Here is a 26,828-nt window from a genome sequence, read left to right as displayed (position 1 = left end):
CGACGCGTCAACACGTGACCGACATGGTCTGATCACGCGATGGTTCGCTTACGACCAAACTGGTTCAGCATTACAACCTCAAAAGACGATCAATGCATTCCTAGGTGTACAGTATGTCGTGCATGACGTGGCGACATAAGACAATGAAAAGAACGAAATAAAAGGGATTGTATGAATTGATCCTGGTATCATAAGATATGCGGCGATGAATGATTGTACAATAATGAAGTCAGTCAATGGTTTTATGATCATGAACTTTGCAGAACAGTATCCGGTGTCATGGGGGTAAGTCGTGACAAAAATGAGAGATTGCGGCGCATGCGCACAGTGCGTGGAGTTCCACCGTCCTGGCTACTTGGAGATGATGAACCTGTGGTCGCAGTGGTCGAACGACGGTGGAGACTGTGCGATCCAAACAACGACCGCAATCGCACTGGCGCTGATGTTCCAACCCCAAACTCCCCAGCAACTGAACCAGGAGCAGGTTGTGGAAACATGTTTAAGCGCAGCAAATCAGGTTGAGACATTGGACGATCTGTGGACGCCAAGGAAGGGTGAAAGCTTGGAACTGGATTATTGAGAGACATGGTGGTTGCATCCGAGGGAAGCTCTTCGATTGGAACATCGGGTGCACTGCGGACCCTTCTGCGAAGTGTCCCTTTCGACCACCACTTGAGTAGGCTTGGTGTAGTCGATGCACTGCTTCGATTGAGACGGCTCACGAGACAGGGGAAGCGTTGGCGATGTAGTAGAGCGCGAGAAGAGGACTCGAACATTCTCAACCATTGAACGGCTCCGCTTAGGCGTAAAGGCTTCCTTCCGCGCTGCAAGCTCTGGTCGAAATGGCACACCTGACAACACAGAGGCGGGTGCGGGCAGCGGCCCAGGGAGGATAGGGCTGGCAGTGAATGACCCTGGAACAAAAACTGGACGCAGATGAACACTGTGACATAGGGGAAGGCGACTCTGGGGGAACCTCCAATTTTCCTTCATCTCCATCCAAGGATGGAGCCCTCGAAACGGCAATGATCTTGAGCTTCGTCGGTTGGCGGCGTTTGCCCAGCTTGGCTGGTGGGATGCAAGGTACGGCAGGGACGTCGTGATGGCTAAAGCCATCTAGGTAACTCTTTCTCCTGGGCACAAGCACGCTCTCCCGCTTGGTCAGGCGGTTCTTTGCAGCCACACTCATAGCGCCAGCCATAGTCAATCCTGAACTTGACCTTGAAAACGACCGCGACACCGTGGATGCTTCGAAGAGCTCTTCTTCGTGGGTATGCGCATAGCAACGAGCGGAGAGGCAGCCCTCCGAGAACACGTCGAGAAGTCCGCGATCAACTTGCTCCCGTGCGGGGGCAGTGGCCCGAACAAGATGAATCGTATCCGACTCTGATAACGGGCCAAGATATGTCCTATTTGAAATTGTAGAGGAGCGACGGCTAGGACCAGGCTGATGACCGGAGTCGGATCCCTGAGGCAGGTCGGTTTTGTGAGATACCCGACCCGACTTCGGCGGATCGGAGTGGACACATAGCGAGTGCTTCTCGTCTCTGTAAGAAGATGTTTCACTATCCAGCTCGGGGATAGACTGGATAGTGGGCAGGGGACTGATCACCTCATACGGCATATCTTCTAAAAATGACGGCACGAAGGCCCCTTTAGACTCGCCTCGAAAACTGCAAATCGGTTCACCCATCCATGCCCCAGGGAGTTCGAGGACATGGTGAATAGCAGCCTTCCAGACATCCTTCTCGCGACGGCAAGACGCTGCAAACTCGAAGATGTGACCTCGGCCAGAAAGGACGGAACCAACTTGGTAGTAGAGCTAGCGAAGGACGTGTCAGACGGACGTATTTTTGTATATTGAGATCTACATACCTTCGTCTTTTGTCGCGTCGACCAGGTCAAAACCCGCTAAAGAAAACCAGTGCTTTGGCTCGTAAGTCCTAACTTTATGAACTTTGGCGAGCACAAGATAACCGCCAGGGTACAAGAAAGCCCCAAGGTACTTGGCTTTAACCGTGCCATTGCTACTAGCATTGAAGCCATGGTAGTGGATCACATCCAATGATCCCGCGAGATGACATGGGCCTAGGGATGACACGAAACCGAAAGAAAGATTTTGCGATGGATGTCTGGAATGGGGTGCCGTTACTAGTGCTAATCCCTGGGATATTCGTGAGGCAATGAGCGAGGACTTGATTGCTAGATCCTGCTGGCGGCGCTGCTTCATCCACGGAACTGGCGACTGTCCGCATGGCATTCAACGCACTTTGCACCACATGGACCCCCACGTCGCTCGATCCGCCTTCTACATTAGACACGGAGCGTGACTCGCGTGAGCTGCCGTTTGTGTTTCGAGGATGATCTTGAAGCTGATCAAGGAGTAAGGTGTAGCGGCAGATGCGTTGAACAGGTTTGATGAGGTAGTCCATGAATACGAGCTTTGACTTCCTGCCAATTTGCCCCCGATCTGAGTGTCCAGTTTCAGATGCACTGAGGACAGAGGCTTTGAGGTTGGCATTAGACCTGACGCGTGAAACACTCTGCTGGCGACTGGGTGCATCCAAGGCTGAAAGCGAATGCCGTCGCCTTTTCGCAATCAAGTCGTTTTCACTGAGAGTATCGTCTACGGCAGCGTCATCTACGGCTTCTTTGTCCGTGGTAGAGTGAAACGAGGTATCGATGCGCATTTCAGTAGCCATAGTGGTACATCGCTGCTCGAATGCCTCCCATTCGGCTGGGAACTCTTGCTGAACCTTTCGAACAACATCAAAAGCTTCGGGATGTCCGGAGCAGAATGATTGGTAAAGACGGAAATCGGGTGCCTAAAGAAGAATCAGCACGGGGACACGCAGCATCACACAGGACCTACTCGTTCAATGAACTTCGTGGCAACCGCATCGAGCGCTGAGCGCAACGTCTCCAAATTGCGGGCGTACTTTTTTTGCGTTCCCGTTACGTCCCTATCAGCTCCATCAAGAACCATCGGAAAGCCGAGAGGGGAAACGAGTGCCCTGAGTTCACAAACTAGTTGTTCGTGGAACTTGAGAATCTCCTCCGCATTGCGAGTTATCAAATCAAGGTCAGCGGGAGAGAATACGTGCCGCATCAGAGACTTGTCTTTTTCCTTTGTTACAGGAGCCAGTGCTGGCGGACCACTGACAACAGGGGGTATATTTTCGCAAGGAGAGAATGGCGCGGGGGTATGGTGAAAAGACTGTGTGTGCAACGCGGGGTTGGTCGAAGGCGGAGAGAAAGCAGACGAACGGGAGAAATGAGGCATCCCAAGGCTAGATGAGGGAGAATGCGGCGGTCGAGTTGTCAGACGGGGTAAGAGCCTAAGGTACACCTAAAATATGCAACTGGATTAATCTCGCGAGATCTAGTAATCTGATCGACTCACAGTAACAAGAACCTTGAGGTCAAAGAGGTATCCAACTTCCGTAGAGAGCAGCTCCAACAGTGCGTGACATTTCCTCACATTGTCCTTATTTCCTGAGAGATCATCCTTCGCCTGAAGCGGGTGATTGGCAGCTTCCGGGCTAGACTCCTCCCCTTCAGGTGGATCCTCACGATATCCATTCAAACTCTCGAGCGTTCCGTCATCCTCCTTGTCAGAATTATCCTCGGGCAAGTGGAACAATGGTTTCGTCCGCGGTGCTGATTGAGACGACGATGACTTGCCACTTCGATATGTTTGGTGTGGTCCTTGTTCACCGTGTTCGCTGATACTCACACGTAGCGGACTTCTGGACGACGATCTCGTCCCCCGCCTGGAGGTATTATTTTGCAGTTTATTCAGTGACAAAGGCGGTGGGGTGGGAGGGATGGTAGGAAGGGATTTCGAAATAGTCATTGGAGGGAGTGATGCTCGTCGCTTCGAGGTCAGCTCCAAGGATTCTTTAGAAGGCGCAGGATCTGGAAAAGATACGGAGGCAGTGACGAAAGACGAATGTGGTCGTGAAGACACAGAGGGTGAAGACCTATGAACATATTTTGGAGGTGGTGTTGGAGGTGTGGACATCCAAGTTGGAGTTTGGATAGTTATCTCCGTACACGCAGCAGGACTCGTGGTGCGCAGATTTTGCATCCCTGTCATCTTCCGTGTCGGAGTTCAAGTTGAAGGTAACTTCAGTTGTCACGCTGGCTGGGGGCGTGCTCAACGGGGATGCGATAATGGGTGTGAGAGGAGCAAAGCGCCGGGAAAAGCGTGGAGACTGCCGAGTAGAATGGAATGCCGTTGGAGAGGAACTGTCTCGCACAGAAGAGGCATCATCTGTGAAGGGCATAAGGTGTTCTATCGGCAAGGCTAATTCTTGAGTGAAAACAGTTCCATTCACTGTGCGGCGTTGGAGCAAGGAAGTAGGTGATGGAAGAAGATTTGGTAGGGGGCGTCGAGAGGGCGTGCGTGTGCGAAGTGAAGGAGCTAATTGCATCACGGGCGAGTCATTCTCCATTCGTCAAAAGAGTCTGTGTGATTGCATGAAGGACATGTAAGAAATTGCGCCAAAGAGAAAGCGCTAGACGATGTAAGACGTGAGAACGCTGATAACAGACCTTGGGGAGCCTCTTGACCTGCCCGCCAGACAGTGTCACAACGTTGGAGACGATCCGCAGCGGGAACGACAGGACTACCAGTGACAGCGACTCCAATAACTTGGCAAATAACTATCAAAGTTAATACGAACGTAATTAGCTTATACTTTCCTGACAAATGGTGGTCTCGGCCGTTGGTCGAATAATTTTTTGTTCTGGACTGTGCGTTGTCTCGCGTTGTCCGGTTGCAACCAGGGAAATATGATTAGCGGGCGTTGTAAACGAAGGTGGTTGTTTTATTAGTCCAAACAGAAGTTGGAAGTGGTGTAGGCCAAATACTAATGTATAAATTTAACAAGCGGTACATCAAGGTCTTCGTCGTCATTCGGGTCCCCCAAGATCTGTCGGAGATCAAAATTTAGTTGGGTCCGCGACACTTGACAGCTTGCCACAGACGCGTGTACCCACGTGCATTGATTTTCTTGACATATGATAAGATCAGAACTTGCAAGTTTACTGGTTGTCGCAATCCATACGATATACATGTAGGCGGGTCTATTCCTTTCATTTTTGTTATCGCAACTCCCGTCGGTAAAGCGGGAGTTGAATGGCGTTAATCACAGCATGCACTCATCCGAAATAAAACCAAGTATAGGCCTAACAGATTATATACATACTCTTACCTTGAATACAAAGAACTATTTTTCAGGACAAACGTTCTGTTCGATCCAAATTAATGAGCCGTGATCGGGATGACGTGGCATGAGGCAAACCGTCGGGTGAGTCGCGAGAATACGGGGACACGTGAATTTCACTGGGCTGGTAAAGACCGATCTTTTATCGCATCCCGTGAACTTGAGCAACTGTGACCAGAATCCGCGGGTTGAACATAAGTCAACGTTGTTGAAAATGTGGGCGGAAGCACACCATAACGACCGAAGTTATGAAATTCCAGTCAGATGATGGTTGATGTCCTTCTCTTCCTATGAAGCGCGCCCTCGTGCGCCTTGCTCTACGGTGAGTTCCCATGCACAGCTGTGAACCACTCCACTTATCGCCGTTAAAAATCGTACCGGTTATTCGGCCCCTAGGAAGACCTGAAGCATCATAAATAGTCACGTTGACGGCTGCGAATTGGTCTTATCATTATAGGAAGAGCGTAGAAGCCTAGTAGAAACACAACAACAAGTTAAGTATGCCAAGTAAGAAGTCGACATGACGAAGAATAACAAAACATAAGATAAGATAGCGCACCAACCAAACATTAAGCTCCAACCCTACAACCAACCCTGAAGATCAACCATTTCACAACGACCTCCTAATACAGATCCATGCTATCATCCGATCGAGGAACAAACGGAATGTTCTGTGCCTCCGCCTGTTCACGTCTCAACTTCTCCTTGTCAAGGAACTTGCACAGCGCTGCTACATTCGGACCGCTAAACACCCGGAAAACGGACTTCTGATCGGGGTCCAAAGGCTGGGGTTGGCACGGGGATGAGCACTATGACATCAGGGCCAGTAATTCGGGACATACCGCAGGCGGCGGGTCAGAAAACCGACCGACGCCGGTGCGCCTTGCACCAGGCACGCCAGTAGCAGTAAGGTGCACAAGGCGCTTACAAGTTCGGACGAGATGATGTAGCGACTTTAACGTGATGCGATCGCAGTATGAAAGGTGCAATCGCTCCAATGAAGGAGCATGATCCGCGAGGAAATAGATAGCATTGTCGGTCAACTTTGGCACGCGAACCAGAACAAGGCGATGAATGTGTTCTAGGCTCGCTAATTCAAATACAGACATATCAGTTAACTGGCGGCAGACTGATGCTTCGTCAGCACACAGTATGATTGCACAATTGGCAATGCTCACAGGCCAAGTCAACAGATCGAAGCTCGGTGCATGATCGTGCTAAAGACACGACGGCGTGGTCAGTGATTCGTGGACAATGTGCCAGATTGAGGTTGCCGAGATGAAGTCCGAGTTTGCAGATGCTTTCTACGGCCTTGTCGGTCAGGTTGGGACACCCCGCCAGTGCGAGTGATCGGAGCAATGGAGCATGTGTCACGATGCCTTCAACTGCGACATCTGTCAGCTTTGGACAATGACTCAGGTCCAACACACGAAGATCAATCGCAGTATGACGTAGGATGAGAGGTGGAAGCTGATCAAGCCAGGTGTGAGGACGAGCGGGTAATGGCTTCTCCCCAGAAACTGGGGGAGTAAGAGTTTTAATTGGCGAGGGCAGCGCACTATCCGTTAATTGAGGAGAGCGCGCTAACGTCAAGGTGCGAAGTTTCCTGGAGTATGACCAAATATCGCGAACAGACACAGCTGTCATAAGCGGCTGGTCGTTGAGCTCCAATTCCACCAGCTTCGGGAAGGTCTTGGCGATTGCGGAGACTGAAGCGTCAATGAGTACTACCCCGCTGAGTTGCAGCCACTGCAGAGGAGGTGTTTTCGCGACCAGTTCCATGATGCTCACGTCAGTGACGTACTTGCATCCTGTAAGGTCGAGACCCTGTATGTTGAAGTTTTCACGTGCGAGACGGACGATAGTCTTGTCAGACGTATCTGTCACCCCAGAGAGTACTACCGACTCTAGGTGACGACAAGACTTCATCTCTGGGGTAACCCATTCGTCTCTTACCCCGCAATTGGGGTCGCGAATAACCAAGTGTCGAACGATTCGGCGTTCTGATTCTGTTTGGGGGAGTCGATCGACAATTCTCTTCATGTCCTCCACATCTGGGCGATCCATGACGCGTTCGAGACGGATAAAAGTGCTTGAGGTATACAGGTCCTAACAAGGAGGATACCAGTTGAGCATAACGATGCTATCCTATCCTTATATTTTGTCGCTGTGTGATGGTTGTTTGGACCACCGGCGTCTACTTGTCCATACCCGGTACCGTCAACCCGCCCACAACCATCCACAACCACCTACCTGTAATACTCGGCGTTTCCCGATAACCACAGGATTGTCCAATGACCTCCATCAGTTCGCGGAGCTCGTCCACCATTACGGTGACGAAGCTGTCAAACCAGCCACCACTACAGCCGCCACCACCCAATCCATCTAGTCGATTCCCAGTCACACCAGCGGTACTGCGTTCCATATTCACATCCTCGCGCACACCCCACGAGGAAAGATCCATATCTCGTGTCGCATTCTTCAGGTAAAGATATTCATAATTTTTGCCATGCTGAGGTATTGAACGAGTTTGTAAGGTTCGCTGGCTTTCTGCTGAGTTGCGTGTGCATCAGCTTCGCTGCTGCGAGAGGAAGGGGAATGAAAGGAAGTGCTGGTCTTCTGGGTGTTGTTTGACGTCAATATGAAGTCTGGTGTCAAAAACTTGGTCGATTCTATTGAACACGTTGAGGCTCAAAGCATTAAAGTAGTAATAAGTGTGTGATGGTGATAGTAAACATAATAATGAGCATAATAGGTTTAAGCATCTGAATCGTCAGTTGACCCATCAGCATCTCTGTCCTGGCCATCAGATGCACTGTTCTGAGCTTCTTGTGTTCCACTTGGCCCCGCATCTCCAGTCTCTGCTTCCGCCGGGTCCTCGACATTTGCTGCGCTGGTGACTTTTCGTTTACGTGTCGCTGAAGCGGGAGGGAGGTGGGCTTTCTTGACTCGCAGAATATCCATGATTTCTGCATTTAGGATAAGCAACGGTCACTCGATGGCCCTGGAAGTACGAACCTTGGTGGGTCATGTCCTCGTACCCCTTGATTCCTCTCTTCATCGTTAACCAGCGTCGTTGGAGTGAGTGAGCACTCCATAAATTCCAATCTGAATCGGGTAGTGTCTTCCAGTCGATCTCAGTATCATCCCTGACGTTCATGGAATCCACCCTGCGAACATGATAAGCATATAAACTCTAATAGTAGACTACCGCCATACTTGTGGACCAGGATATATGCATCTTGAGCACTCCAACGTGGCTTCTGCCCTTCATTTTTGACGGTTTTGCTCAGCGAATCCGTCCTGCAAGATGAAGAGTCAAAAATATATCCCGTGTTACATTGAAGGTGCTGACCATTTGATTCGACACTGTTGTCTGCCACGCCTATTCCCCATCCTATCGCTGACTTTGCCCCAGAAGACATCGTTATCGAAATCCTTGCCTTGTTGGATTGTCATCTCCGTCACAATTGACGTCAGCTCTTCTTCTTCCTCTTTAGTCCACACGCCCGTCACCCGAACTTCGCGATTGGCGATGTGATTGCGATAACGGTCACGACAATCGGATGACATTCGACCCACTATCTCACTGACTTTTTCCCATTGTTGACCAAGGTCCGTAACGGCTCTAACAAGATGCGTGAACTACGGATGCATCAAAAAAGGTGACATGACATACCGCTTAAGTACAGCATCTTCTTCGGGCATCCATTTAGCCTTGCTGCTTCTTGGGATGAAACACCCGACGAACATGGTGATAAACAGCAATGATAGGGCGCAGAGCGAGAGCAGAAGCTGATCGAGATCTTAACACTCCAAAGTCGTACAGCATAAGGATACCCACTAATTTCCGACCAGAACGCGTTGTCTTTCCCTTTCTCACTCTTTTGGAAAATGATGTCCAGGAGTTGTTCATCGGTAAGACCTCGGTTCTGTCATTCACAAGGTTGAGTATTCATGTCAAAGAACGTGATAAATTAGCGCACCACTTTGAAGGCTTCGATAGCGGCGCGTAGTTGTTCTTCTTCAATCGCAGAAAACTTTCCCTTCTTGTAAACGAGACCTATTGTGAGAATTAGCGATTGTCCCCCCATCTCAAAGTCACTGACCTTGTGTTTTAACCATCTCGGCCAGTTTTGTTGCGTTCATCCACTTGTTAGCTAATATATGAGCATGATCTGCATTGCCATGATCGGGGCCTGGAAGGCTCATGTCTAAAACACGTTTGTGGGTCGTCTTCGATTTAGGCGCAGTATTCAATATCAGTCCTGAAGTAGAAGGCGGTTGCCCCATCGATTGAGGCGGAGGTTGTGGATGCATATTAAGATGACCAGGCAGAGGTGGGATAAACCCTGGGGGTGCATTCGCAGCGGCAGCAGCATCACCTAGTGTCTTTAATACGCCAGCAAGCTTGGACATATCGAGATCTTGCAAAGCACGAAGAATCTCGTCACTGGACGCGAATTGAAAGTCGGGGAGGGGGAACCCCAGGTTGGGAAGAAGGTTGGGAGGATGCGATGAAGACTGACCATACGGATGTGCTGGAGCGGGAAAGGGGAAAGTCATGGGATGATACGGCATGTAAGGCGGTGGCGGTTGATGCACATCTGGCATGATGTGGTGATCCTGGTATGAAGAATGTGCCTGGTATGGCGAGACATCCAGGTGCTGCGCGTCTGCTGTAGCGGAGGCTGCAGCAACTACAGCATTCAGAAAATCGACTGAGGTAGCCGTATGGCTGTCTGTTACGTCTTCCACTAACTGAGTGTTAACTTGCACGGTGTCCTGCACTACCTCCTTTGCCTTCCCTTTATCGCTGTTTTTCTTTTTCTTCCTTGTCTCCTTCTCCTTAATGGATATGTCGACATTTTGCTCACTGGCATGCACGGTTGACGCATTGACATCGTCTGAATTTTTCTTTCGTTTCTGCCTCTTCTGAAGCCCGTCTACTGAGACTGCATCGGTCGAATCGTTACGAGCCCGTTTTTTCCTAGACGACACGCTTTCCTGGGATTGGGTGAATGCATTGTTGACTTCGCCAACGGCCTGCTGCAGCGCTCGCTGGATGTCGGATGAAAGGCTGGGTGTCTGATGAACTTGGGCGGCCATGCTTTAGGTGATTTAGGGTGGGCCAACGAAATGGATGAGGGCAAGCACAAAAGACTCAGCATCCGGAGCTCATGCCGGAGTTTACAGCCTACTAGAGCATCATCCCGGCATAAAATACCGAAAATATACTAAATATATCTATGTAAATCAATCATCGTCAAACCACCGCTCTTCTGCATTTCTATCATCATCTACATCGAGCTCTTCATCCCAATCAACTGAATCATAGTCCGCTCCCTAAAAATTAAAAGTTCTTTAATTTTTCACGAGGAGTAACAAGACTGACCTCTAGCAAACCATATATGAACCGCTCCCTTATGCGTCTTTCAAACAACGACTTCGCCTCTTCTGGGGATTCAGACTCTTCCACCTCTTGAGTTTCAGCAACTTCGTCTTCTTCTTCACTGTCACTCTCCTCCTCAGGGACGAAGTCGTCATTGGCCTGCGTTCTCCGAATAAATCGTACTCGCTCCGCTTCCCGTTCCTCCTCAAATTCACCGAGAAGCTTGCCCAGCTTGCCCACTTGTTGTTCTGCACCACCTAGGAAATTCATTTTCGCCCATTCTTGTTCCTCCTTCCCTTCTTCTTCCCCTCTTCGCTCTCGGCCTTGCCACAATGCCGGCCATGCATTTCGGGCAGCCGTGAAGCTGAGAGAGTCTGGTCTTGATTCTGTATATTTCAATCTTCGATTGCGTATCTCAGTAATTGCAGTTCGCTGTTTTGGCGTTGTAACCAACGAGAACCGCTGTGTGATGTGGGGAGGTAGCTGGTGTATATGTCTTTTCAAGAACTCGACAGAACCAACGCTCGGAAGAGGCTCATAGTCCTGAGAAAGGCCGAGATAAGATAAAATTGTGGAATCTTGAAAAGTGGATTGCATGTTGACGTAGGGGAGTGTTTACGTAGCGCTAGGTGGAAGCTTCTGAATTAAACAAAGATAAACAAATTCATTCAAGTTTGTCTTCCGTTCTGCTGATGAGATATATATCGCCACCATTGCACGGTCGATTTGGCGGATTCGCTATGATTCACTCAAATTCGTCTGTTCATCCACAACCTTCTCCACCTCGATCGTTCTTCTGTTGTTGGGATTGGTGTAGACTCACCTTTCCAACTGTCGACGAGCTTGCTTCTCATGTTAGACATAATCACATCTCGAAACTTCAGCCGATGAGTAAAAAGGAAATCATGCTCATGAGGAAGCAGGATGCAGAGGAGGCTCAAAGCATATCTGTGTCATCGGGGAGCTCGGTACCAGTGCACCATTCCAACGGTGCGTCGCATGACAATTTACCAGCTCTGAAATACGCAACTTACGTTGACGTCATTCATTTTACCTGTCTGTGCATAGGTCGATCACAGTTAACGCGTGCCGATTCTACTGATCAAGGCTCGTCAGGCTCTCCGCCTGTCGAATTATCACGACCGCCTCCATCGCAAGTCCTGAGCCCAGGCCCATTGACGCCTCCTACCACCTATCTCCCTGCGTCGTCTCCTCTGCCGGAGCAAACGCCCCCACCGCTCGCAGTGCATGGGGCTGTTCTGCATCAACCCTCTCCTGTACTGCAAACTGCACCTGCAAGAGGGCATGGATTCCCATCTTTTGCTCAGCTGTCGTCACCAGCTGACACCTCATCTATCGCGTCTCTTCCACGATCACCAGACCTAAGCACGCTTTCTCTCCGCCCTAATGTCGCGGCTCAAATCGACGCCTTTGACCGGCGACACAGTAGACTTAGCGAGATTGCTCAGGCACATCCTAATATTCGATCTTTGGATCACTCTCGCTCTCACTCATCGAGCTCGTCGCAAGATGCGGTGGAGCAACAGCTCACACGGGAGGATGTGATGGACGTTAGTGCTCAGATCCAAGCACCAGAGGTGGTTCACAACGGTGCGGTAAAACGTGCAGCATTGTCTACCTCCGAGGACCCAGCTACCATCATTACGAGCACGATTGTGGACGGCGCTGACGCTGATCTCCAGTGGCCTGAATCCGAACCAGAGTACACTCCCAGGAGCCAGCCACGACAGCTCTCTCCGCCAATCGAGAGAGAGGAAGCTGAGCGCATGGAATATCGCGGTTCTCCCGTTGTAACACAGAACGACAGAGGGAGAACCTTCCGTTCTGGCACGCTTCATATTTCACCGTTGCCCAAACACACTGTACCAGGACCAGCATTGGAGCCTTCCCAATCGTCGCAAGACTCTCAAGAGACTTCCAATTCGGGTGTTTCGCAGAGTTCTGCACATTCTTATCCACTAGTGCTTCAGACGCAGGCACCATACCAGAGCCAGTCATACGACCTTTCACAAAATCAGGCGTAGTCGACGTATATCACGTGGTTTTGCGAATATCCTTCCATCTAGTGCTCGCCTTAGTTTAGACTTGGTGCAAGTGTGGCATCTCTGTATTAAAAGCGGTTCTACAATCTAAGCGCTTCAGAACGGATAATAGTCGCGCCGAATTATGTTCACAACAAAATGCTGTGCGTTGCAGTCTTGTTCTACGTATATCACGCTGATTGCTATGACGGGCATACATATAACATAAATAAGTGTTTCGCCGGCACCTGCACGGTGTAAATCATCAATGTATCATCCCCTGAAGGTTCCAGAAGCCCTCACCAACTGAATTTCTTACGGATTCTTATTTCCGCGCAACTTACAATTTGAATTAATGCTTCTTATTGTGAGTTGGACAACCACTTTTGACTCATCGCGACTCCAGCCAGCTTGTGGGGCGCTATCTTGGTATCTCTCCTCATTGGCGTGTGAGGTAACGGAACTAGAACATTCTGCTCCCGTTTCTTTCTGATGCTCGCTCCACCACCCACTCTTTACTTGTTCTGCTAGTACCATGTTAACACTTACGAACGTTACTTGGCTAGACCTATGTCTCTCTTGTATCGGAGTGTATCTGTTGAAACAGATATTCTCCGAGAAGAACCCTGTACCATATCCCCCTGGTCCTCCGGGGCGACCTTTCATTGGGAACGTCCTAGACATGCCTCAGGCCAGGCCCTGGCTTCACCTTCGCTGAGTGGGGTAAGAAGTATGGTAAGTGCCCTCCGTTGTGTCAACATCATGCATTTCAACACCTTGCGTGCAGGTGATATCTCGCATGTCGAGGTTCTAGGTCAACACATCATGGTGCTGAACTCTGTCAATACTGCGATGGAAATGCTAGACAAGAAGAGTTCTTTGTATTCTGACCGTCCTGTTCTTCCTATGGGTGGTGAACTTGCTGGCTGGAAACACATTCTGGCTCTTCTCCCTTACGGTGAACGTTTTCGTGAATACCGCAAGAATTTCCACCGCATCATTGGAAGTCGCGCCGCAATGGATATCTACCACCAAACCGAGGAGATTGAGACCCACCGATTCCTGAAGCGTGTACTAGCGAACCCCGACCAGCTGCAGGCACATATTCGACAGTTTGTGTTGTTTAATCCCTTATACTGGTTTGATGTTAAATTGTTATAGTACCGCTGGCGCAATCGTTCTGCACATCTCTCATGGTTATGAAGTGAATGAGAACAATGATCCCTTCATCGAGCTTGCAGACCGCGCTCTCGACCAATTCTCTCGGTCCACTGCTCCAGGTGCTTTCATGGTTGACATAATGCCATTCTGTAAGTATACCTTTCCGACGTTTGTTTGCAATAATGGATTAATTACGTTCAGTGGCCAAGGTCCCCGAGTGGTTCCCAGGCGCTGGCTTCAAGCGCATGGCCCGTGAATGGCATGAGACCGTCGATGAGATGGTTGATGCACCGTACAAGTTCGTCAAGGATCAGATGGTGATTGCACACCTGTGGTTTTGCGATCTGATGTTGAAGTTTGAATTTTACAGGCTGCTGGATTTGCCCCCAGATCTTTCACCTCAAATCTGTTGGATGGCCGTACTTTGTCTGCGGAAGAGGATCACATTGTGAAATGGTCTGCTGCATCTCTATACGCCGGTGGTGCCGACACGGTTAGTCCCCGCCTACATGTTCGAATTAAGACTGACTCCTGTATCTTCAGACCGTTTCCGCAATATACTCGCTTTTCCTGGCTATGATACTGTTTCCTGATGCGCAGAAGAACGCCCAGGCTGAAATAGACACAGTAATTGGTCCTGATCGCCTTCCCTCCTTCGCTGATCGCCAGTCTCTCCCCTACACTGAGGCGCTTGCCAAGGAAGTCCACCGCTGGAATGCTGTCGCTCCTACCGGTATGTTTCGGTCGTTTATCACATTCTTTAGTTGATGAACAGTATTCTTCAACGAAAGCCGTTCCTCACCGTCTCACTGAGGATGACATGCATGACGGCTACTACATCCCAAAAGGCTCCTTGATAATACCGAACATTTGGTTAGTACTCCCGTTGTCCAGGATTCAGTATTTGAGCAGTATTCAATACTTTGAATTGCAACAGGTTCATGCTCAATGATCCACAGACATATGCTAACCCCTCAGAGTTCAACCCTGAACGCTACTTAGCCAAGGATGGAAAAGAACCTGAGACCGACCCTCGCACGATCTGCTTCGGCTTTGGTAGACGGTAATAAATGATTTGCCGTAGGGTTGTCAGCGAAATGCTAACTTTCTTCTCCGCAGTATCTGCCCAGGTATGCACAACCACAGAAGGAACACGACAGTTTTCTGACGTCGCTTGCTTATGGTCGTACAGGCTTGCACCTCAGCTGATGCGTCCGTCTGGATATCTATCGCTAGTGTCGCTCGCCGTGTTTGATATTTCCAAGGTTGTCGAGAATGGTATTGAGATCACCCCTGAGGTTGACCCCTCATCGGGTACAATCAGGTACGTCGCACATCTTATCGTCTGCGGTGCTGGTTCAGACAGTATTGGTCGCTCCCAGCCACCCCAAGCCCTTCAAGTGCTCTATTAAGCCTCGTTCCGCAAAAGCCCTTGACCTCATTCAGCAAGATGCTAACTACTGAGTGCACGAAGATGTATCTGGAGAAATGGATACGTCCTAGCGATTGTTATTCCTATCGTCTATCAATTTGTATTTTGAGCTCGCAAGCAGCCACGGCAGGTCGTGATTGCGATCGTAGCTTGTTGAAGTCATTTACAAACCGTAAGTTCATGATCTGACTATACTCCACTAGTCTGGGTTCCAGAAGTGTGATCAGCATTCTGGCAAAATTCAAGGTAAGTAAATTAGCTTGAAGGTAATACAATGCAACCAGGGGTGGCAGCAGCGAATTTAGTGGACGTTGAACGTTGAATGACTTCCGAACTTGAAGCTTGTTCTACTGTCAGCGATCCGAATCGGCGAGTCGACCAACGTGGCTGAGCGGCGCGAGATTGGCGCTAAGCACTTGATACCAATCGCATAATCCTGCGAATATCGAAGCAACCCTACTCTATCTAAGTTCAAGCATACACCTGGCTTGCGTCCAACTACGTGCGCAGCCCTTCGCGACCATGAACTCGGCAGATGTACCGCCAGGAGACAATAGCGCAAACAGTCTCGCAGTAGTCAAACAACTTCCTCCTGACCTCCTTCTTATTATCTTCATTCATGGGTCAGTGTAGACGACGCAAGTCAGAGCTCTCCAATTAACAACACGTAGATTCAAGGGAACGGATACAACGTTCGAGAACTTCCCTGCGAGGCTAGAGCATGTCCTGAAGGAAACCATAGAGAATCTCAAGGTGGAATGTATACTCTTTCCCTCATATGAGGTCAGGCCATTCTTTTCAAGTTGCCGTTTGGGCGACTGACCAGGAGACGCATAGACCAAAGGACAATTGGTGCGCGAAAATTACTTTATTATATTTGCACGAAGATAGAGACTTCTGCTCAGAACGCTGCAGTAGAACACTTTGCCGACTGGCTAACTACTCTGACCGTACAAAGAGAAGTCGCGGATGGCAATGGGGGAGGAGCCGGAAAAGCCAGGATTGTGCTATGCGGTCATAGGTGAGCATAATTTCAAGCATATGATTGCAATTCCATTGATTCAAGTAAAACAGTATGGGAGGGTTACTTGCTGCTGATGCTTTACTGGCATTTGTGAATTCAAGACCTGACAAAGACGCCCCATTGTGGCCGAAGATCATCGCGTGCATAGCCTTTGATACTCCTGTGAGTTGCTTGACGGTTATCGCATGCTCTCCCAGCTGCTAATCTTTGCTAGTATCTTGGTCTTCACCCTGCTGTATTCAAGAACAGTGCGACCAAGGCTGTGGAATACGCCAGTACAGCCCGCACAGTTGTTTCAGACGTGTTTTCATTGTTTGGCAAGAAAGGTGCAGCATCGACCGCCTCTGAGCAAACCGCTGTTGCATCTATAACAGCGCCCCCCACTGCGGAAAGTGGTTGGGGAAAGTGGGGTCCTGCAGCGTATGCTGTTGGCGGAGCGCTGGTGGCTGGCGCAGCTGCTGGAACAGCATACTACCGCCGAGACGACATCGGTTCCGGATACGGCTGGGCTACTGATCACTTGAATTATGTTCGCAACCTCTGGGATGAGGAGGCATTGCGAAAGCGTCTGCGAGATTTGATTGATGCACAGGTACACCTTGGTGTTGTATTCCGGACGTACGTCCAACAGATCTCGTGATTTTCCTCGGTTTCTTTCTTAAGTTTTCTTGAAATTCCAGATTTTACACCTTACTTCCACCACCACCACCTTCATTCTCGACGCCGAGGACATTCGCCATTCTTCCTCCGCGAACATCTCCGATGGCTGCACACTTTCTTCCTGCAAGAAATACACAGGCTGCAGATGAAGTTCAAGCACACACCAACATGTTCAATCCAAGATATAATGATGGCTACTACCAGTTGGGACTCGATACAGCCAAGATCATTCGGGAAGCCGTCATGTCAGCTAGAGGTATCACTGAGAATGGCGATACCGAGGCTCGGAAGGACGTTGAAGCAGCTGTTGCAATGGAAGAGGCGTTGCCTGATCAGGTGGGGAGCGACGCAAAACCATAGCCAGCAGGGGTGACAATAACTCGTTAAGTGTCGAAAGTATAGCTGTAAACTATTGATGTTGCCTGCAGTTTCCTTCATATTATTGCTGGAATGTGAGCTGCATAGCATACGCGTCTTCTCCATCGGCATCTAAAGAATACGCGATCTAATAACCAGGTGACAAAGATGTCTGGAGACTCACAGTACTTTTCTTCGATGTTCTTGACAGTAAATCCAAGCGTGTCGCGATACAGACTTAGTGCCGCACGATTCGACTTGCGGACATGGAGAGAGACGAATGCCGCACGGTAGATGCTGCTCATCGCCTCCTCTGAAATCAAAGAATACATCAATGATCGTTCTAGCCTAGAGAAGACAGACTTTACGTGATTGAAGCATCAATTTTTTGGCTAGCCCAAGTCGACGGTATGATCTCATGACAGATATTGAAGTGACGTGCCCATGAGGAACATGGTCAGTCACAGGTTGGCCCTCTTGCTCCTCGACTTCCTCCCTGCGATTCGATTAGACTACGATGTCGCTGCGGAAACATTCGACGCACATTTTTGCCAGAATATAACCAACAATCCGTCCATTGTGATCCTCGGCCACATACGAGAGTGAAGGCCATGATAGCGCGTGATATAGATCTGGCGGTGGGTTCTGTCAACCTCAGTTCCGAAAGAAGAGACGCAGAAGAGACGAACAGTATTTCATTGTGTAGTTCTCGGGTAGGTTGTGCAGATTGCAGGCTTGCATACCTGCAAGATCTTCGACCTGGTGAAAATGAGCAATTCTACGCGCTCTTGGTAGATCGCTAGCGTACCCTGACTGCACGGACATTCATATTAGAACAGACTTGCCTCAGCTTCCCGACGGCGTAGCAGGATAGAGGGTGCGGGTTTCGATAACCCTTAAAGGTGCGGCTCGTGTGAGTGGTAGTCTTGCTTAGTCGAGGTCGTGAGAGCTGATGCAAACGAACCCACACTTCCATTGACCCAAGAACGATTTTGGTTGCCTCCAACATAATCACTATAAGTAGCATAAAATCTACAATGTACAACAGTGATATCGCTACAGGCAAAAGAACAACAACTTTGGTGACTGTAATAAATATTCCGGGTTTTGGGCTACAACAAAACTGGTTGCGCAATGCGTTTGGGGGAAAGAACAAGTGTGCCATCCATGTTTGCTATCTACTTACTGCAAACGTTCAGCACTCATTTAGCGAGGCTGACCGCCATTCCCAGCTGCGTCGCCGGTGTTATTTACATTCCCTTGGGCCCAGGGGTTCGAGGCATTCGACTCAGGGATCTGCCCATTCGAAGTCGACCCACGACCGAAGAAAAAATGCTCTGCAGCGTGAAAGGTATTTCGAAGGCTTCTCTTGACGCTCCTGCCTCTTCCTTCAGCTTCACGAGCATCTGTTGGAGGGCTGAGAGCAGCCTGAACGGAGTCTTGTAACTCCTGGCTGGTGTGCGACGGGATGTCGTACATGGGTTCAGGGCGCATGGGTGGCCATGGCACAAGGCGGTCGGAAGATGCGGCAGCAGGGGCAAGATAGTAGCTATTTGCCATATTTGCCTGGTCCATCATCGAACCATGACGTTCGGGGTTCTGCGCGAGGCGAAATTCGAAATTCGCTGAGTGCATCACCTGGGTGATACCCTGGGTTGAAGGTCCGGCAGCGGCATTGAATGACGTCGGCGAGGTAAAACTGTGTCTAGGAACTGGTGGACCGATGTGTTCGATAGTATCATGTTCTGTGCCCCGGCCATGACCTAACTCCGCAAAGTTGTAATCGGGCGTTACAGCGCCATTACTTCTAGCAGAAGATATTGGTTCTTGATATGTGCGGAAAAAGCCCGCTCCATTCGACTGGGCTGTGCCAGCACTGCGATTAGATGGGACGTCGCTATGAGTGGGGGAAGTGGAAATCTCAATGACGGGCTGATATCCAAACATGCGAGATCTTCGCAAAGCAGGATTGGACGGCCCCGCTACGGGTTGTGGATTAAGATATGACGTAGGCGGCAGTTGATTGTTAGCAGCGAACACGGCAGGAGCTGAGGCAACGGTGACATGACTTGGCCGCAAGGTCATATCACGCTGCATAGCAAGCTCGGGATGCTGTGAGATAGGGGTGATAATTTCTGGATGATGCATGCGGAGGGTGGACACGGCTGGTTGAGGCGTAGGGTGGAAGTTGTATCTTCCATCGTGCATAAAGTCTTCGTCAAGATCACCATCCATCCCACCCTCCATATCAGCATCCATGGCACCTTCAACAAATCCTTCGTCAAAGTCGTCGTCATACTCCGTTTCGTCATCGTCGGCATTCATATCTTCCGTGATGGTATTGAATAAGTCGGTCAGGAAGCTTCTCAGTTTAGCGACGCCGCTGCCTGAGTAGACACAAAAAGCCATCCTTTGGCTCATGTTGAACTCCTAAAGGGACGTCAATAGCTTATTAGACGTCATATTTGTGTCACTGACCTGTGGAGCTTGACGACAGAACTGCTGTAACTCGGTTTTTCTGAAAGAAGGAATACCAGTCAAGCTCAGATGAGTGAGCTTGTGGAGCTTTTGCAACAGGAAGTGAATAGCCATAACCGAGATTTGATCACAGTAGGACAGATGGATGCGTTCTAGAGTGCTGTGTCGCTCAGCGAGAGCGTATATCGCCTCGTCCGTCAGGTTGCTGACGCGCACAAGACCAATTCGTCTGAGCTTGGGTAGGCTGGACAACTCGAAGACGGACATGTCGGTTAGAAGGACGCAGTCTATTTTATAGAATTAAATTTCATTCCACATGAAAAGAAAAGAGGGACATACTTGCAAAGTCAACATAACGCAAGCGAGTGCAGCACCGTGCAAGCGTTTTAATGGAGCGGTCTGTAATGTTGGCCGCATGTCCGAGATGCAAGTAGTGCAGATGCTTGCCGAGAACGCAAATATTCTCTACAGTCCTATCCGTCAATTGGATGCATTTTGAGAGAACGAGGTTCCGAATTTTTGAGGCATGGGAAATAATTCCATCAATAGCATCATCCGTGATGAGCGCACAACCTGTCAGATCTAGCATACGAAGATGGTCCAAGGGCCTTGGAATCTCCAAAGGGGGAAGCCCTTCATCCTGGCTGTGAGGGGCGGTTGGGAAAGGGTTATTCCGTGGCGTGACCTGAGGCTTGACAGGCGCTGGGAAGGCAGCATCGGTAAGCTCGACGCACTGGGACAGCCTCATTTCACGCATATGTGTGGAGTAAGTCCAGACGTCACGAACAGAGATGTCGGTAATGCGTTTGCAATTATTCAAGTCAATCTCCAGAAGGAGAGGGCAAGACTTGGCTAGAGCTGAAACAGGACCGTCGGTAACCTGATCAACGCCACTGAGTTTGACGCGACGAAGAAGGGGACAGTTGGAAGCCAGCGCATATACACCAGCGTCGGTGACCTGTCTGCATCCTGCGAGATTGATGCCTTGAAGGCGCCTAGCGGCTGATGCCAGGCCGATGACGACATGATCAGAAGTTTCGACGACTCCTGTAAGATCAATGGCGACTAAATTTGGGAGGCAAGGCAATACGCGAAGAAGGGCATCTTCGGAGATAGAATTGCAATTTACGAGGGTCAAGCGCTCCAAGTGGTCGCACTGGGCTAAGCGGGAGAAAAGGGCGTCGGTGAGGTCGGCACCGAGGAAAAGGAAGTTGAGACGACGGATGAAGCGACTATAAGTGAAAGTCTGGTCGCCTCGACTAATGACCCTCATCATTTTTACGAGGGTAGAAAGCCTTGTGAATGTAGGGCGGTGCCATAGAAGCTCTACTGAGCATTCGCACCATGAGCGCGAAACTAGTAAAGAATGATAGAGATCCCTAGGGGTATGAAGGTGCTTTAGGATATGAATAAGGACCTCTGGGGGTACTTGAGACATTGGGGAATGAGATGAATGTATTCCTGCATCTGAGGGATGATGAAGGCGAGAAGCCCATTGAGCGGGTGATACAACGGATGAAACTGGACCACCAAAAAAGAGGGACTTGTTTATATCGTCGTCTTCATTCTCTGATAAAGAAGTTGTTGACTGTGAAGGTGAATTCGAGCGATAAAAAACCCTTGGAGTCCTGGCGGATGGCATACCTGCGCGCTTGGCCATGGATCGAGTCTGAGCCAGTCCGAGACCGGAATCCTTTGCTAACCAACTACATGGGAATTAAGTTCTATATTTGTTTTATTGTTTCCAAAAATAATAAATAAAAACCTTGCTTTTGCGCCTTTGGCAATGACCTAAACGCGTGCCTCTCTTTTGTCTCTTATATGATACCCAACAAACTAGACAAATTCGTCTCTAATACCGTCAACGTCGAACGTCCTACTCCCCCTGTACCTGCTCATACCCGTTTTCTCAAACTTGCTGGAAAATTCAATTCCCGTGATGCCCGTTCTCGCTCAAAAGATACTCCACTGCAATCCCCAAACAGATCTACCAGCTCATCTTTAATATCTAACCCTGAATTTCCTCCCCCTGGTCCAGCTCATTACGCAGCTCGTAGAGCTCTGTGGCTCACTCCCACAAAGGCTCACCACCGCTCTCCTCCCTCTTCATCACGTCAGAGATTAGAGCAGCTTCTTAGCAAGCCAGGTGCAGTGAATAACGAACAAGCTTGGAAAGATGGGATTGAGAAAGTTTGGAAGGGTCTTGTAAATGGCGGTCGTTTGAAACGGAGCCTTCCCCTGAATCTCGTGGTGGGTTACGCATAATCTCAAAATTATCAGTTATCAGCTTACTTCTACTCTCTCTCTCTCTCGTCCAAGATTAAAGTCATCCATGCTGGTTGGCTCAGAGATCCTGATACTTGGCCTGCTGGCGCAGTAGCCCCAGATTCTGATCAGGATCCTGCAGCAGACCAGCCTGGACCTTGTCCAGTTACCATGCTACCATCAAACCTTACCTCGCCTAATACCTCCTCTCAAGGAGTGGGAACTGAGGTCGATGAAATCAACCCTTCTGGACTTGTAATAGCTGCAACCTAAGGTGTAGGGGTGTTGTATATTTGAGTCTTCTCGGAACGAATCGATTCATGTATTACGTGCTCTCCGGTCAGAACTATGTATTAAATGCATTTTTACTTCTTACCATCCAATGATTACAAGGACATATGTGCGACGTTACATGCAAGGGAATTGCTGCCGAAAAATATACTGGCAGAGCACTGATCTATGATGCCCACCCCATGTCTAGGGTTCAAGTCCGCGATGGTGGTGACACCTGCTGTCTACTCAGTCACTGGTCATGAGTCGTCTGTAAAATTCACGTACCAATATAACGCCATCTCCTCGAACGAACAACATCTCCATTTTTCTCTTAGCCACCTAAAACGTCATAGATAATGCCTCCGATGTTCAGCGTAGGACTTCAGACTTACTTTGACTGTTCCCTGTCCTTCCAGAGCTCCCTCGATGGACTCTACGATCATGATTGTTTCTTCGACATCACTCAGAATGAGATTCATATGGCCATCATAAGCCTGCAAACCAAGGTATCTCAGTAAACGGAACTTGTGAAATATGTTGAACCAAACACACATGAAGTACGCCAGTAAGCTCACGATCCCCCCGTAACTTTACAAAAACACGTTCGCTGAGAGATAATCTGATGAGGTCGAATGGCTCCTGGATGCCTGACGATGAAGGATCCATTGAAGTGAAAGTGAGATTAGGTAAGCAGTAAATGGTCTTTCGAACTCAGCCTCCCTAAGTTATTCTTTCGCCAACATCAACGACCTGTAGCTATGCCGGTACGTTGTATCATTTCTATCTGGTGCAATAGCTACTAACCGCAGAGTAGAAACACTACTGTGACTACTGTGACGTTTTTCTCACTCACGACTCTGCTTCAGGTGAGTTACTTTCTTGTTATAATCAGATTCCCGTTCTCAGGCATTCTGTAGTGCGCAAAGCTCATAACAGCGGAAGAAACCACCTAGCAAACGTCCGGGATTATTATGCATGTGAGTAGATGGTGCCTTCGCTCACTGACAGCGTGTTGATGCATGATTTCAGCGCTCGGCCATGACAAAGCACAAAGTATCATCGATCAGATCACTGCGGCGTACGAAAGCGGCGGCGGCCCCCCTCCAGGAGGGTTCGGATTTGGACCTCACCACCTAGGTGCACCCCCTCCACAGTTTCCAGGCCCTCCCATGGGCTTCGGTGGTCCTCCCGGAGCATTTCCACGTGAGCATATGATCCTACTGTCAATCTACTCCGAAACTGAGTTTCTTTGCAGCTCGTCCGCCTTTCCCTCCCGGACCGTTCCCACCTCCAGGCATGATGGGACCACCTTTCCCTCCTAGTGATGGCATGCCACCTCCCTCAGCAATGGGTCCTCCTGGCGGTTTCCCAGGTGGTACGTCGTTCTCTCCTGACATTGAAAGTTCGGAGATTAAGTAGGCAATAGGTCCTCCTCCATTCCCTCCTAATGGCCCTAATGGTGGCGGACCACCTCTGGGTGGCGGCATGCCGCCCTTCCCCCCACATGGCAACTTCGGGCCTCCAGGTGGTGGTCCACCCTCATCAGACCAAAATGATGGTCCTATTGCGGGACCAGGCGGTATCCATCCTGACAGACTGAGAATGATGGCTAGCAGGTAATAATTTTCGGGCGTCAATCCTGTGGTGGGTTGTATATTTCCTAGTATATTTCTAGAAGGTAAACTATAGTTTTCCTTCCTTTTTTTGTCTTCTAAAATGGCTTCAGTTCTTTGTTGTGTCAATCTACTAGTTTTATACCTGATCATCGCACTGAAGCTTAAGTTCTCGGACTTGAATTTGATATCGAATGCCTTCTTGTGAACATGCCCGCAATACCGTGCACCTCGACTTATACCTTACATTCGGGCAGCCCATTAGCAAGTGAAGTGTTCTCGCAATCCGTCTTTATTACTAAGAAGGAATGACTATCTTCCTTCTTCTACGGGTCTGGTATGGTAGACAAGGCAATTCGTGTTGCTGGCGGCGTTTGGTAGCAGCTCACCGTGAAGAGTCTCTGTTGATGACCACTCCGCCGTACCTATGAGTGTTGAAGTCAACATATGTGGATAATTCGTAGGACGGGCAATGATCGTTCGCCGTGTCGAAGAGTAGTAGAAGACGCAATGAGTTTGGTGTTCATGGCGATCCCTACTTCGCTTTCACATCAGACGACGTTGTCGGTACAACTGTCCGCTGGAGTACTGCTCCACGTAGGCTAATGAATTCGAACTAAGATATAGGTCTTTCATCTGAAAAGTTGGAACTTCGTTATCCGAGTCGCGCTCCTTGGTTGAGCGCCGACGAACAACTTCAGTCAATCAAGAGTATTCAACCGAGGCGTTGTCTGAGTGGGATTTGATCTTGAAGTTTATAGAGCCTAGGTCAGTCGAGAGTAGTGACTCGACTTGGCCAGCTCCATAAGTAGAGGATGAGATGGTGGTCATTGCCAAGTTAACTGATCAGCGTGCGCCGCCGTGCGAGCTCTCTCTTATACGCTACTTCCTTTTCTGGAAACCCACTTCTTGGATCAATACTGTCAAGTCCACAAAGTTGCATGAATTATGGCAGTCTCAGCGTCCGACATACGCAGCGCACTTTCCTTACCAAGCTCTTCAACACCGGTTCCATCTACAACACCAGCTCCGCGAAAATCTCAAGGCCAGGTCACCAAGAAACCTGAGGGGATTTCTCGAGAGCTCTATGCACTTATTGGACCGTCCGCGCCTTCTCTTGTGGCACATTTAGCTAAGCCGCGCCTGAAGCAGAAGCCGACTTTTGGATCTGGTGGAAAGGTCAAGTGGTAAGTTTCCTGTCACAATCACGTGTGCGTGCTCAATGACATGGTGCATGCAGGGAGTGGAGGCCATTTAGGAATGGTGCACGCACCGATTTACTGCAACTAGGGACATTGGGTCAAAGCAACGGATGATCCAGATGCAGGTTTGTGCTGTTAATTCGACGCTGTACGAATACTGAAACTTCAATGCACAGAATACCCCTTTACCAAATATAACGTGGAATCACAACCATACACCTACTCACAGGAGGAATACACGCGTTTCCTCGAAGGCAAGTTCACTTCTCGATATACCTGCGCATACCTAACTTCTTATAGACAAGGACTGGACAAAGGACGAGACTGATCATTTATTTAGCATTGTGCGAGAATACGATACACGGTGGTATGTGGTGCATGACCGCTATGAGTTTTCAGACGGCCCCGCGCGCGCTCTTGAAGTAATGCACAAAGCCCTTTGCAATTGTGCCGTGCTGAACTTGCAACAGGATCTCAAGGACCGATACTACAGCGTCTGCCGGAAGCTCATCCGGAACAGACCCTGGGCAGGCGACGAGGCGAGTAAAGCCCAGCTTCTCAATAGCTATCAGTTTGATAAAGGTTCGCTGACTCTTGTGTCTTGGCGTTGGGTAATCCTAACCATTATCGCACCCCAGACCGCGAGCGAATGCGAAAAGACTACATCGCCAGCCTCGAGGACCGTACACCCGAGGAAATTGCCGAGGAAGAAGCCCTCTTCATCGAACTGAAGCGGTTGGAGCAAAACGAACGCAAGTTCAAAAAAGAGCGCGATGAACTTCTTCGCACGTTGCTTGGCATTGACTCTGGACTACCTGACATAGTTGTTGAAGAAGACGGGCCTTCTGCTCTCTCTGCGGAAGGATTCAAAAAGAGAAAGAAAAACGGAAATGAAATTGAAATACCTTCTACGCCATCAAACATCATCTCTCTAGGGCCTCCACCACCAAAGAGGGCTCAGTCAGCCAAGTCAGTAGCCTATGGTACGTCGAGTTTCAATCCATAATGCCAAGACAAGGCTTATTCATCTGCTTTAGACGCACAACATTGCATTATCAGGGTCGAACCTCCAGCTTCATCGACAACGAAAGTTACTCATGCTCCTGTGCACCTTCGCTCGTTCAAACTTCCCGCACCAAAGGCAGCGATAGCACCCAAGGTTACGCAGGCTCTTGCTGAGCTGGGCATCAACCATACACGTTTAGTCATGCCCACCCGTGAAAACTGTGCACAATTAGATTCGCTGATCGAAGCGACCACTTCCTTGATTGACACGAAAAAAATCGTAGATCGTGTAGAACAAGATATCCGAGTGCTGAGAGTAAGACTCGGGAGGGCAAGTGAGGGCGCAGAGGAAGATGGCAAGGAAGGAACGCCGATGGAGGTTGATGGAGGCACAGGAGCCGATGCCGATGCCGAGGGTGAGGTCGATGGCAGAGCGCAAAGTATACTTAGTACGCGGAGTGGCCGAGGGCGCAAGCAGGTTCGTCACTCTCATCACATGTTGTTGATGCCATCTAAGATTAGACTCAGTCGCGCCGATCGATGTCCGTGTCATCCATTGATACTTCGGCAGTCCGCGCGAATTGGTAAGAGACAGAAGCGAGGCTGACTAATCATATTGAAAAACCCAATTCATGTTTGCCTGAGGAACCACTTGATGTAGAGGCTACGAGATATAATAGATTTGATAAATGC

The 26,828-nt window shown here is 49.4% G+C and overlaps 14 protein-coding genes across 14 annotated transcripts; 7 read left to right on the top strand and 7 right to left on the bottom strand.

The window, feature by feature from the left end:
- Nucleotides 1-76: 76 nt before the first annotated feature.
- Nucleotides 77-4,895, bottom strand: EDB91DRAFT_1103597 (uncharacterized protein). The gene is given in 9 exon segments (XM_041317342.1): nt 77-681; nt 701-898; nt 933-1,809; nt 1,876-2,209; nt 2,235-2,825; nt 2,873-3,349; nt 3,404-3,983; nt 4,057-4,470; nt 4,558-4,895. 8 exon segments carry the CDS (start codon nt 4,455-4,457, stop codon nt 249-251), a joined length of 3,891 nt encoding a protein of 1,296 aa, XP_041182720.1. The 5' UTR covers nt 4,458-4,470; nt 4,558-4,895; the 3' UTR covers nt 77-248.
- A 959-nt stretch (nt 4,896-5,854) lies between these two features.
- EDB91DRAFT_1234622 (RNI-like protein) lies at nt 5,855-7,274 on the bottom strand (the record flags this gene model as incomplete). The annotated part of the gene is made up of 3 exons (XM_041321225.1): nt 5,855-6,016; nt 6,074-6,360; nt 6,410-7,274. 3 exons carry the CDS (start codon nt 7,272-7,274, stop codon nt 5,855-5,857), a joined length of 1,314 nt encoding a protein of 437 aa, XP_041182719.1.
- A 138-nt stretch (nt 7,275-7,412) lies between these two features.
- On the top strand, nt 7,413-7,898 carry EDB91DRAFT_527587 (uncharacterized protein). The gene is made up of 2 exons (XM_041327593.1): nt 7,413-7,716; nt 7,769-7,898. Exons 1-2 carry the CDS (start codon nt 7,526-7,528, stop codon nt 7,863-7,865), a joined length of 288 nt encoding a protein of 95 aa, XP_041182718.1. The 5' UTR covers nt 7,413-7,525; the 3' UTR covers nt 7,866-7,898.
- A 90-nt stretch (nt 7,899-7,988) lies between these two features.
- EDB91DRAFT_1234620 (uncharacterized protein) lies at nt 7,989-9,443 on the bottom strand (the record flags this gene model as incomplete). Its single annotated transcript, XM_041321224.1, has 9 exons — nt 7,989-8,200; nt 8,250-8,401; nt 8,451-8,534; nt 8,587-8,859; nt 8,911-8,948; nt 8,974-9,026; nt 9,076-9,163; nt 9,218-9,294; nt 9,341-9,443. The coding sequence occupies 9 exons, from the start codon at nt 9,441-9,443 to the stop codon at nt 7,989-7,991; spliced, it is 1,080 nt and encodes a 359-aa protein (XP_041182717.1).
- Nucleotides 9,444-10,487: 1,044 nt separating this feature from the next.
- On the bottom strand, nt 10,488-11,235 carry EDB91DRAFT_1044803 (uncharacterized protein; the record flags this gene model as incomplete). Its single annotated transcript, XM_041313146.1, has 2 exons — nt 10,488-10,577; nt 10,627-11,235. Coding segments are annotated over 2 exons (699 nt in total), but the record flags the coding sequence as incomplete, so codon positions are not given.
- Nucleotides 11,236-11,363: 128 nt separating this feature from the next.
- Nucleotides 11,364-12,668, top strand: EDB91DRAFT_1077971 (uncharacterized protein; the record flags this gene model as incomplete). The annotated part of the gene is made up of 2 exons (XM_041314975.1): nt 11,364-11,613; nt 11,692-12,668. The coding sequence occupies 2 exons, from the start codon at nt 11,364-11,366 to the stop codon at nt 12,666-12,668; spliced, it is 1,227 nt and encodes a 408-aa protein (XP_041182715.1).
- A 532-nt stretch (nt 12,669-13,200) lies between these two features.
- EDB91DRAFT_1293509 (cytochrome P450) lies at nt 13,201-15,593 on the top strand (the record flags this gene model as incomplete). Its single annotated transcript, XM_041324878.1, has 13 exons — nt 13,201-13,338; nt 13,397-13,400; nt 13,453-13,777; nt 13,827-13,975; nt 14,028-14,143; nt 14,197-14,319; nt 14,370-14,559; nt 14,618-14,699; nt 14,764-14,889; nt 14,946-14,985; nt 15,019-15,063; nt 15,092-15,150; nt 15,209-15,593. 13 exons carry the CDS (start codon nt 13,201-13,203, stop codon nt 15,288-15,290), a joined length of 1,479 nt encoding a protein of 492 aa, XP_041182714.1. The 3' UTR covers nt 15,291-15,593.
- Nucleotides 15,594-15,780: 187 nt separating this feature from the next.
- EDB91DRAFT_1243392 (uncharacterized protein) lies at nt 15,781-17,302 on the top strand (the record flags this gene model as incomplete). The annotated part of the gene is made up of 7 exons (XM_041322290.1): nt 15,781-15,881; nt 15,930-16,041; nt 16,096-16,110; nt 16,164-16,279; nt 16,333-16,444; nt 16,497-16,900; nt 16,963-17,302. The coding sequence occupies 7 exons, from the start codon at nt 15,781-15,783 to the stop codon at nt 17,300-17,302; spliced, it is 1,200 nt and encodes a 399-aa protein (XP_041182713.1).
- Nucleotides 17,303-17,381: 79 nt separating this feature from the next.
- On the bottom strand, nt 17,382-18,128 carry EDB91DRAFT_1243391 (acyl-CoA N-acyltransferase; the record flags this gene model as incomplete). The annotated part of the gene is made up of 6 exons (XM_041322289.1): nt 17,382-17,431; nt 17,484-17,612; nt 17,668-17,795; nt 17,844-17,931; nt 17,989-18,058; nt 18,108-18,128. The coding sequence occupies 6 exons, from the start codon at nt 18,126-18,128 to the stop codon at nt 17,382-17,384; spliced, it is 486 nt and encodes a 161-aa protein (XP_041182712.1).
- Nucleotides 18,129-18,505: 377 nt separating this feature from the next.
- On the bottom strand, nt 18,506-21,215 carry EDB91DRAFT_1045047 (uncharacterized protein; the record flags this gene model as incomplete). The annotated part of the gene is made up of 3 exons (XM_041313161.1): nt 18,506-19,729; nt 19,778-20,064; nt 20,117-21,215. 3 exons carry the CDS (start codon nt 21,213-21,215, stop codon nt 18,506-18,508), a joined length of 2,610 nt encoding a protein of 869 aa, XP_041182711.1.
- A 346-nt stretch (nt 21,216-21,561) lies between these two features.
- Nucleotides 21,562-22,394, top strand: EDB91DRAFT_1103573 (uncharacterized protein). Its single transcript, XM_041317341.1, has 2 exons — nt 21,562-22,027; nt 22,097-22,394. The coding sequence occupies exons 1-2, from the start codon at nt 21,599-21,601 to the stop codon at nt 22,313-22,315; spliced, it is 648 nt and encodes a 215-aa protein (XP_041182710.1). The 5' UTR covers nt 21,562-21,598; the 3' UTR covers nt 22,316-22,394.
- On the bottom strand, nt 22,395-22,994 carry EDB91DRAFT_1103571 (like-Sm ribonucleoprotein). Its single transcript, XM_041317340.1, has 4 exons — nt 22,868-22,994; nt 22,708-22,809; nt 22,601-22,654; nt 22,395-22,550 (listed from the first exon to the last, which is right to left on the bottom strand). The coding sequence occupies exons 1-4, from the start codon at nt 22,979-22,981 to the stop codon at nt 22,527-22,529; spliced, it is 294 nt and encodes a 97-aa protein (XP_041182709.1). The 5' UTR covers nt 22,982-22,994; the 3' UTR covers nt 22,395-22,526.
- Nucleotides 22,995-23,050: 56 nt separating this feature from the next.
- Nucleotides 23,051-24,145, top strand: EDB91DRAFT_1103569 (U1 small nuclear ribonucleoprotein C). Its single transcript, XM_041317339.1, has 6 exons — nt 23,051-23,079; nt 23,130-23,181; nt 23,233-23,292; nt 23,345-23,518; nt 23,571-23,690; nt 23,742-24,145. The coding sequence occupies exons 1-6, from the start codon at nt 23,074-23,076 to the stop codon at nt 23,933-23,935; spliced, it is 606 nt and encodes a 201-aa protein (XP_041182708.1). The 5' UTR covers nt 23,051-23,073; the 3' UTR covers nt 23,936-24,145.
- A 627-nt stretch (nt 24,146-24,772) lies between these two features.
- Nucleotides 24,773-26,742, top strand: EDB91DRAFT_1103565 (uncharacterized protein; the record flags this gene model as incomplete). The annotated part of the gene is made up of 8 exons (XM_041317338.1): nt 24,773-25,115; nt 25,169-25,191; nt 25,235-25,255; nt 25,307-25,384; nt 25,431-25,552; nt 25,601-25,712; nt 25,769-26,113; nt 26,168-26,742. Exons 1-8 carry the CDS (start codon nt 24,877-24,879, stop codon nt 26,740-26,742), a joined length of 1,515 nt encoding a protein of 504 aa, XP_041182707.1. The 5' UTR covers nt 24,773-24,876.
- Between the last annotated feature and the right edge of the window lie 86 nt (nt 26,743-26,828).

This window comes from Suillus paluster (genome assembly GCF_016628075.1).
Source record: "Suillus paluster strain FC165 chromosome Unknown EDB91scaffold_4, whole genome shotgun sequence".
NCBI lineage: Eukaryota > Fungi > Basidiomycota > Agaricomycetes > Boletales > Suillaceae > Suillus > Suillus paluster.
The sequence above is the reverse complement of the archived record's forward strand: the minus strand, read 5'-3'. Positions and strand labels throughout refer to the sequence as shown.